The 10606-nt window shown below is 46.1% G+C and overlaps 1 protein-coding gene across 5 annotated transcripts in view; it reads left to right on the forward strand.

The window, feature by feature from the left end:
• Positions 1 to 6338: 6338 nt before the first annotated feature.
• Positions 6339 to 10606, forward strand: part of Marchf2 (membrane associated ring-CH-type finger 2) — a 30846-nt gene continuing 26578 nt past the window's right edge. For 2 of the 5 annotated variants that reach the window (XM_038341316.2, XM_038341325.2), the window contains exon 1: positions 6499 to 6762. In XM_038341316.2, coding sequence (XP_038197244.1) covers positions 6740 to 6762 — 23 coding nt within the window. In that variant the 5' untranslated portion in view covers positions 6499 to 6739. Of the gene's footprint in view, positions 6471 to 6491; positions 6763 to 10606 lie in introns of those variants that run through there. The other 3 variants (XM_038341336.2, XM_038341311.2, XM_038341345.2) reach the window with 3 other exon arrangements.

Below are 10606 nucleotides of genomic sequence, written 5' to 3' on the forward strand. Positions count from 1 at the left end.
GAAACAGATCTGTGTGTGTGTGCGCGCGCGCGCGTGCGCGCGTGTGACACGCGCGCATGCTGATGTGCCTGCCCTCCAGTCCTCATTCGAGGACAAGAACACCAGAGAACCACGTGGGGGTGTCCTGTTCTCTCACTCTTCTTATCCTGGAGGCAGGGTCTCTCACTGAACCTGGAAAAGGGCTGGCAGCCAGCAAGTGTGAGCGATCCTTTCGTCTCTGCCCCACTGCAGTGCTGAGGTTACAGACAGACACTATTATATGTATTTACATGGCTGCTCGGGTTCTTATGCCTGTGCAGCAAGTGTTCCTAGCTACTGAGCCATTTCCTAATGCCAGATTTCAAATTTTTAACTTATTTTTTTTATTTTATGTGTGTGAATGTTTTACCAGCATGTATATCTGTGCTCCACATGCATGCCTGGTGCCCACAGACTAGAATTACATTTAGACTCTAGATGCTGGGAATCCAGCTTGAGTCCTCTGGAAGAGCAGCCAGTGCTCTTACCTGCTGGGCGATATCTCCAATCCCCCACCTCCATTTTTCTTTCTAAATAGTATTTGCCAGAGGCAGGGTGTACAAATCATCCTGAAGTATCTTGCTGGGCCAGTAAGCAGGCAAGATGGAATGAGAAAACTATCTTCTAGGAGCTATCTAGCAGGACTGTGGATTCACAATACTTGATCTCACTAAGCCAGGATGGCCTTGAACTCACAATCCTCCACCCTCTGCATCTGGAATGCCCGGATGACAGCCATGTGATGACAGCTATGTACTGCCACGTCCAGTTTCTGTGACGCTAGGGATGGATACAGGGTCATCACTTTTTTCTTTTCTTTATCTTTCCTTTGTTTGAGATAGGGTCTCATGTAGCTCAAATTGACCTTTATTGTGTAGTCAAGGACGACCTCGAAGTTTTTATCTTCCTGCATCTACCTCCCAAATGTTAGGAATACCTGTGTACACGATAATGCCCAGTTTAAATAGTGCAAAAGGTGGACCCCCAAGGCTTGGTATGTGTTAGGCAAGCACTCTTGTCCCTTGAGCTACACCCCCATTCTCTCATCTTTTCTCTGTCTGCAAAATTAGTATGGTTTGTTTTGTGTGTATCTTGGTCTCTCTGTCTCTGTCTCTCTGTCTCTCTCTCTCTCTGTCTCTCTGTCTCTCTCTCTCTCTCTCTCTCTCTCTCTCTCTCTCTCTCTCTCTCTCTCTCTCTCTCTCTCTCTTTTAGTCCTAGCTGACCTGGAGCTCCCTGTAGACCGAGCTGGCCTTGGCTGGCCTTGGATATACAGAAAGCAGTCTGCCTCTGTCTCCCCAATGGTGGGATTAAGAGCACGCACCACCATGCATGGCCCCAAAATGCATATGTTTAGTGAACATGAGGGAATGGGAGCTTGAAGCTAAGCATTCAAAAAAAGATATACAAAGCTGGCACTATATACATATATAAAAAGATATAGTCTCTTTCCTGCTGCTTTTTTTTTTTTTTTTGAGAATTAGGCTGGTCCTTGCCTTTCTTCCTCTTTCTGTTTGTATTTTTCTTTCTCTCTTCCCTCCCCCACTCCCTTCATTTCAATAAAACTTCCACATAAAAAAAATTTAAAAATCTAAAGATATAAAAAGCTGTCCATTCATCAAAAGAATGGACCCAGAGACAAAGAGCCCTACCAGCCTGGAAATGGAACTAGGTGGCGATCTTATAGCTCTCCACAAGCGAACAAAACCCCCAAGCCTCTTAGCACTTCCAAAAAGGAGGAAGATAGGGTCTCCTAGAGGGTGAAATGTCCATGCCCCGTCTCTCCCCACCCCACTAACACACACCAGTGACACAGTGATGACGATGATGATAGTGAAACAAAATGGGGCTTAGTTAAGTTGGTGAGGGCTCACTTAGCACGCACACCTGGGTTGGGTTTCCTTCTCAGCACCAACAACTACAAGCGGTGAAGCAGGCCTGTCGCCTCCTCTTTAGGTGACATCAGGAGGGTCAGGAATGCAAGGCCGTCCACAATTACAGAGCAAGTTGAAGGGCAGTGTGGAATAAAAATATAAAACACGGGTACGGCTGGCCATGAAGCCGCCGGCTGCCAGGCCTGACAACTTGGGTTTAATCTCAGGGACCCACAAGTTGTCTTCTAACCCCCTAATGGGCACCATGGCAGACACGTGTATAGGAGAGTGTGCTGTGCGCGCACCCCTGCACACACACACACACACACACACACAATTGATAAAATAAGTGTAATATTTTGTAAAGAGAGGATGTAAGTCTTTAAGACCATGTTTTCTTCCAGCCCTGAATTAAAAAAAATGTCTTTGTGGGGCTGGAGTTAAGAGCACTGTCTGCTCTTGTAGAGGACTCAGGTTGGATTCCCAGAACCCAAAAGATAGCCCTCACAACCATTTGTAACTCTAGCTTCAGGGAATCTAATGCCTTCTTCTGGATTCTACATCACTGCACGCACATGGCAGACATACATATACACAGGCAAAACACTCATTAAGAATAATCTTAAAATAATTTAAATTGTGTCTGTCACAGAGCAGAGACAACGAAACAATGCATCTAACTTTTGGCTCAGATCTGCGTCCCAGAAAAAGACCCCTGAAGCCATATCACAGCTAAGCTTACATCTGATCTAGCTTTTCTCTCAGCTTTCTGTAACCGGAAGGGGGCTATACTCATGGTGAAGAGAAATTAGACCTCAAAATTGGCCAAGATACAAAAGAAAAATATTTTTAAAGACATGGTCTGTAGTCTAGGTTGAACTTCCTCCTGCTATATAGGTGAGGATGACTTGGAACTTCCGATCCTCTGCCTCAGCTTTCCTAGTGATGGGATACTGACATTGGGGACCATGCCCTTAGCCCTCACTGGGGATTCTACACCTTGAACTTGATCACCTAGCCCTACCTTTAAAAGATATCATCCAAACTTGGAAAGGGTTTTGGGAATTATATGGTAATAGAAGATTAATGTCAATTTTCTGATCTTGAAGGTTGATCTCTGATTCTATGAAAAAGTATGCTAATATTTAGGAAATGGCTGAGCCTGATAGCACCTAACTGCATTCCTAGCATGTGGGAGGCTGAGACAAGAGGATTACCACAACTCAAGAGCAGCCTAGATTACATAGCAAGAGCCAGTCTCAAAAAACCAAAAAGCAGGGCTGGGGCTGTAGCTCAGTGGGTTAGAATGCTCACCGAGCATGCAGAAAGCCTGGGGCTCCACCTCCATCACCAGAACTGGTGATGTGATGCAGGCCTGTCATCCCAGCCTGGGAACCGTGAGAGTCTGTCTCAGAAAAAGCAAAAGCTAAAGCACAGCCCCATGAGGGCAATATGTGTATCATGGTAGACCAAGTGTATATTTAGAGAGGTAGAGGCAAGGGGAATGCTGTAAGGCAGAGCGGGAAGGATTACATAAGTTACCTTGAATCAGTTATCCTTGGAGGTAGTGAACAATGACCAGAGTGGTGTCAAAGCCTGAGCAAGCCTTCAGCAGATGTCCTTGCATAAACACTTTTGTGAAGTCCCAGTGTCCTCTGCAGTCACTGCTGTTATGGTTGTTATGAGGTGAGTGAAATACCCTCTTTTACAGTCTCTGGATTTGTTTTTCTTTTTGCTGTTATTTGTTTTTGAAGACACAGTTTCTCTGTAGCTGTGTCGAGTAGGCTGTCCTGCAACTCACAGAGATTTGCCTTCTGTTTCGGAAGGCTGGCATTAAAAGCTTGCTCTACCACACACTCCCGACCTTTTAAACTCCTTTTCACCATTGCTGTTGAAACTGAACAAAAGTGCCTCCACATTTTTTTCTTACAACATTCATACTCAAGGAAAGTTACTAAAGCCAGGCCTGACGACTCCTGCTAGCCATGCTCACACTGGGAAACAGGAGTTCAAGGTCCTTGGCTGCATAGCCAGTTCAAAACCAGATTGGGCTTCTTGAGAGCCTGTATCAAAAAACCAAACCAAACAAAACAACAACAAAACAGAATTTAGGGGAGCAGCTGAGCACCTACTCAGCAAAATAGAGGTCCATCCAAAGTCCTGTAATAGTATAAATAATGATGAAGTGGAGGTGGGGTGGCACCTGCCTGTAATTTTACACTTGCCAGGGTAAGGCAGCAGCACCTGGACTACATAGCAAGACCCTGTTTCTAACAAACAAAAAATGATTCAAAGAATTGCTAATGCTTGTCTTATAATATTCCTATTAGTTAATGGTTCCCCAGGATCTTGAGCGGTGCCTGGACCATAATAATGCCACCTTCTGAATTTTGATCTCTTGATCAAAATTATTGTTTCTCTTGATATGGTCTCTTGTAGTTCAGGTTGACCTCAAATTTCCTATGTAGTTGACAGGTGACCTTGAACCTCCTGAGTGCTGATATTATAGGCATATACTGTCATAATCCAGATTATATGGTGCTGGGGATCAATTTTAGGGCTTTTTTTCCCCTGAGACAGGGTTTCTCTGTGGGCTGTTCTGAAACTCGCTCTGTAGACCAAGCTGGCCTCAAACTCAGAGAGGTCTGCCTGTTTCTGCCTCCCAAGTACTGGGATTAAAGGTGTATGCCACCACCACCACCTGGTTCAAATTTAGGACTTTGTGTATGCTAGGCAAGTTCTACTAAGTGTTGTAGTTTTACTTGTTTGTGTGTGTGTGAGTGTGTCACTGTGTGTTCGAGCAGAACAAACAAGTGTGTTGCTGGGCGGTGGCACATGCCTCTAATCCCAGCACTGGCAGATCGTTGTGAGTTCAAGGTCAGCCTGGTCTACAAGAGCTGGTTCCAGGACAGGCTCCAAAGCAACACAGAGAAACACTGTCTCAAACAACAACAACAACAACAACAACAACAACAAAAAGTTTGTATGCATAGGTATCTCTCTTTTCACCTTATTCTCTTAAGGCAGGGTCTCTTAGTAGAACTGGTACTAAAATGACAGTCAGTAAAGCCCTAGTCACTCTCATGTCTACACCATTCACATCACTGGGGCTACAGGAGTTCTAGGCCTCTTTCAGCCTGCCTGCCTGCCTGCCTCCCTCCCTCCCTCCCCTCCTCCCTTCCCCCTTCCTTCCTTTCTGGGTTTTTGTTTGTTTGTTTGTTTTGTTTTGTTTTGTTTTGTTTTGAGACACGGTTTCCCTGTAGCTGTGTAGAGTAGGCTGACCTGCAACTCACAGAGATTTGCCTTCTGTCTCGGAAGGCTGGCTTTGGTGCCTGTCTTGGAATGGAACTAGCTCTCTTAGATTAGACTGGCCTTGAATTTACAGAGATCTGCCTGCCCCATACTGGGATTAAAGGTGTGAGCCACCACCGCTCATTCAACTTTTTTATGTGGATACTGGAACTCAACTTTAACAGACCCTCATGTTTGCTAGGCTCTTGCACATAGAGCCATCTCCACAGCTATTTCTGCCATCTTCCTCCCTCCCTCCCTCCCTCCCTCCCTCCCTCCCTCCCTCTTTCTCTCTCTCTCTCTCTCTCTCTCTCTCTCTCTCTCTCTCTCTCTCTCTCTCTCTCTCTCTTTCCTTTTTTCCTTCTTTCCTTTTTTGTTTGTTGAGGCTTCTCTTTGTAAATACCTTGGCTGTCCTGGAACTCCCTCTGTAGACCAAGCTGGCCTTGAACTCACAGATCCCCCCCCCCCCATTTTTGCCTCCCGAGTGCTGGGATTAAAGGCGTGCGCCAACGCTGCCTGGCTTCTTGCTCCATTTTTTTAAAAATATATCTTTTGCATGAATTAGTGACTAAAGATGTGGGCTTTAGTCTCCTCCACAACACCCTAATCCTTCTGGGCTAGTTCTGTGATCATACCGTCTCCCCTTACCCTAGGATTGGTAAGTGTGATAAGGATGAATGACCAGTAAACACAAAACCCTTGATTCAATTCTAGCACTCCATAGCTCTGGAAAGGTGGAGGACAGAGGATCATAAAGGTTCAGGGTCAACCTCCGCTACAACACGCGTTCGAGACTAGCCTGATTCATACAAGGCTCCAGAAAAGACGGGGAAAAAAGCGTAAAGCAGTCACTTGGCAACAGTCAAGCTCTTTTCTGCGCGGCGTTGTTTACTTAAGCGCGCCTTTGTTCTGCAGCAGGCGCTGGCTGCAAATCTACAGCCCTAGCTTGTGATGGGGCGGAGCCGGGATGAGGCGGGACCCATTCTGGGGGCGGAGCCAGGACGCGGCAGGGGCGGAGCCAGAAGCTTCGGCGCCGTTGAGCCTGGACCGCCCAGGACGTCCCCGTAGCTACAGGCTCCACCTCCTGGGCGGAACGTGAATTCTGATTGGCAGATGTGGCTGAGAGGTGGTCTCTATTGGTCCTCCGTGCTGTCCGCTCGGCGGGCGGTGCCCGGACGCAGGTGCCGGCTGGAGCGGAGCAAGCAGCTGCTGACTGGCCGGGCCGGGCCGGGACCCGGGCCAGGGAGAACCGAGGAGCCTGCGCGGTCGCCCGGCCCGGCCGCGAATCAGGTAGGCACGGAACAGCGGGTCAGGCCCGAGTCTGCAGGCGGGTCCACTGATCCCGGGTTCGAGGCCCCGGCTCAGTACTCGGGTGGGACAGCGCGGTCTGTACTCTTGGTCTCAGTCCTGCTCAGGACGCAGGCACCTCGGTTTTCATTACGAGGTTGGTGAGAGATCTCGGTGTCTCGGCACGCAGTAGGAACCTCCGTTGGCCTCGGTTTCCCCATCTGTGAAAAAAGTGGGTCATCCCAGAACCAACCTGATTTAGGAGATGGCTGATGAGGAAAGCGCCTGGCATACAGTAGGTGGTCAATAAGTGGCTAATGTCACTCTGTGACCCTCTTCATAAGGATTCTATCTGGGTAATAATTAACATAATAAGAGTTGGGCGCTTCACAAAAAGCTACTCAGAGTGCACTGTACTGAAAATGTTGTTTTTCAAACGCTAGTCAGGGACTGCCAAGATGGCTCAGCTGGTCAAGGTGCTTGCCTGAGTTCTGCCTCGAGGTCTCATGGTCAAAGAAAAAACTGATTCCAGAAAGTTGTTGTTTGAACTCCATAGCACATCCTTGCATGAGTACGCCCGCATGCATGTGCACAAACACACACAAAATAAGTAAAATCGAAAACAGTTTTTAAAAACTCTGTAGTCAGAGTTTATGTGGTTAGTGGGAAACATACTGGGTGAAAATACTAAAAATAATTCTTCTCGTCCAGATGAGCAAATTGAGGCTTAGTGAAGTTAAGGCTGTGGCCCCAGGTCATACAGTAAACAAGATGCAGTGCTTCTGGGATTAAAACTTAGTTTCTGGACTGGGGATGTAGTTCAGTACTTGCCTAAACATGTACTCGGCCCTGGGTTCAATCCTCAGTACTGACACACACACACACACACACACACACACACACACCAAAATAAAAAAAAGAGACAGATGGGCCCAGAAAAACAAGTTAACTTGAATCAGGACTACAACATGAGTGACAGAGCCAGGATAAAGTGCCTAGGTCATGGCCCATGGTGGCACAGGTCAGTTTTCTCAGGTACTTTGGAGGCTGAGGCAGGAAGAGTTCAAGGCCTGACTGGGTTACTTAGTATAACCCTGGTTTTGTTTAGTGCTTATAAAAAAAAACCTTATTTTTTATTTTAGTTTATCTTATTTTTGAGACAAGGACTCACTATGTAGCCTTGTCCTGGAACTCTATATGGAGACCAGGCTAGCTTTGAATTCACAGAGATCCAACTGCCTATGTTTCCCAAGTTCTGGGACTAATTGTATGTGCCACAATGCCTAGCCGTTTTTTAAATTTATGTATATGTCCCTGTATGAATTTATGTCTGTTATGTAAGAGCCCTCAGAGACCAGAAGAGGGTGTTGGATCCCCTGGAACTGGAATTACAGGCAGTTGTGAACCTCCATGTAGGTACTGGGAACCAAAAACAAACTTGTCCTCTGTAAGAGCAGTAAGTGCTTTCAATTGCAGACCCATCTCACAAGCCCCGTGATACTTTAAAACGTTTGTTCATTTATCTGTTTTGTTTATATATGAGTTTGCGAGCCCTCACCTGCCACAGCTCATGTAGAGATCACAAGACAACTTTTGGGAGTCAACTTTTTCTCTTCTCCTACCATGTGGGTTCTGGGGATTAAACTCAGCTCATCAGACTTGGTGGTGGCAAGCACCTTTACCCAAGGAGCCATCTCACCAGTCTTTAAAATAAAATTAAAAAAAAATTCAAAGCAAGCCCTGGAAGATGGGCATGGTGGCACATGCCTGCATTCAGTGTAGGCACTCAGGAGAATGAGCAGGACTGCTGCAAGGGAGTGCAGCTAGTCTGTGAGCCTCTGGTTGGAGAAAAGACGGTGCAGTGTAGCTCAGTGACTTCTTAACATATTTGATATTCTGGGTTCAGTCTCTGTCATTACACATGGGTGCGGGACTCAGAGATGTGACCTCCGGTAAGGTCCCCACTCCTGAAGTAAACCCTTACCTATGCTCCTGTTGACTCACTCTTTTCCAAAAAAGTAAAGAATCTGAGTGTGACGATGCATGCCTGTCATCCCAGCACACAGGACGCTGAGGCAGGAAAATCACCGGAAATTCAAGGCCAGTGTGTGCTATGTAATGAAACGCTGTCTCAAAAGCAAAACAAAGGAACAAAACTAGGGGTTTGGAGAGTTGGTTAAAAATACTTGCTAAACTGAACGATATGATTCAGACCTTTAATCCTAGCACTCATGAGTGAGAGGCAAGCTGATATCTGTGAGTTCGATGCTAGCCTGGTCTACAGAGGGAGTTCCAGAACTGTTATAAAGAGAAACCCTGTCTCAAAAAACAAACAAAAAACTCAAACAACAAAAAGAAAAAAGAACCCTTGCTGCTCTTGCGAGGACCTGGAATAAGTTCCTAGAGCTTTCATGGTGGCAAAGAGCAATCTGTAGGTCTAGTTCTAAGGAATTCAGTTCCCTCTCCTCTTTAAGCACCTACTGGACACATATAGTGTACTTAGTGCATGCAGGCCAAAACTCATATATGTAAAATAAAATTAATAAAACAATTAATAAAATTAATAAATAAAATTAAACAAGTCAGTCACAACAAAAAAGAACTAGTGTCTCTTGAAGACCAGACAATTCACTGTACAGTTTAAGTTCAAATCCTGGCTCTGTCTCTTGCTAGTCGTGTGACCTTCTGAACTTTGGCCTCTTCTTCAATCAGTGAGACTAATTACTGGGCTTGTAGTTTTCTTGTGCAGACCTGATGACTAGCCCTAGAACTGTTTCCCCTCTGAGGGCAAGCTAGCCTCTGGGGCTCCTCTAACTTGATTCTTCAATCTGTTTCAGAGTGGGGAGTGAGACATGTGTGCAGCAATACCACATGCGGTCACCATGCTAGATCTGGGTCTGGGTGTGGGGACCACGGGACGAATGTCTGACATTCGTTCAATGAAGAGTGTGAAGACAGGCATCTCAGGTCCATTAACAGACAGCATTTCAGAGGGGACCACATGCCCGGAGGTGTCACTTTAGCCACACTGGTTGAGATAGGTACTCTGAGGATGTAATCTTTGAAGGAGACTCTTATCAGCAATTGAAGTTTGAATGGGGGCAGATAGCTTGGCAGTATGATATTGTGTGTATTATTTATTTTTGAGATGGGGTCTCCTGTAGCCTACGCTGGCCTCAAACTCAATATATAGCTGAGAATGACCTTGACCTTCTTATTCTCCTGCTTGCACACCCTGAGTGCTGGGTGACAAGTGTGTACCCCCATACTCAGTTTTTTCTGTTTGATTTTGGTTTGTTTGTTGTTTTGTTTTTATTTTTTGAGACAGGGTATCTCTGTAGCTTTTGGAGCCTGTCCTGGAACTAGCTCTTGTAGACCAGGCTGGCCTCAAACTCACAGAGAGCCACCTGCCTCCCCTCCCGAGTGCTGGGATTAAAGGTGTGCGCCCCCACCGTCCGGCCCATATTCAGTTTTATAAGGCCGTGGGGAGCAAAGCTAGTGCTCTGTGCATGCTACATAAGAACACTGCCAGCTGATCACAAACCATCTTAGTATCCAGTGTTTAATACACTTTTGCTGATGTTCCTTTTAAAAATGTATTACATTGTGTGTGTGTGTGTGTGTGTGTGTGTGTGTGTGCGCACGCGCGTGTATGTATGATTTTCTTCCACCATGTGGGTTCTGGGAACAGAAATCAGGTCATCAGTGCCTTTATCTGCTGAGCTATTTACTTGCTGGTTTTTGTTTTGTGATTTTTAATCAAGGTCTTTTGTAGCCCTACCTGATTTCCAGTTCTCTCTATAGCCAAAATAAATGTGAACTCTTGATTCTCCTGCCTTGGTGTCTAGAGTGCTGAAATCACAGGCATGTGCTACCTTGCCCAGCCTTGCTGTAACTATTTTGGCAATTTATGAACTGGTATGAGCATATTTACTAGTATTGGTGGATTTCCCCCAATAGCAGATAGGATAACAAACTATGATGGCCCTTATAATGTACAATGTCATCTTCTAGCACTTGAAAGACAGAGGCAGAGGATCAGGATCTAGCCTGAGTTGTATAGTGATACCCTGTCACCAAGAAGAGGGGGGGGGAGGGAGGGATAGAGAGGGAAGGAGGGAGGGAGGGGAAAGGAGAGG

The sequence above is a fragment of the Arvicola amphibius genome, chromosome 1 (assembly GCF_903992535.2).
Source record: "Arvicola amphibius chromosome 1, mArvAmp1.2, whole genome shotgun sequence".
Taxonomy (NCBI): Eukaryota; Metazoa; Chordata; class Mammalia; order Rodentia; family Cricetidae; genus Arvicola; species Arvicola amphibius.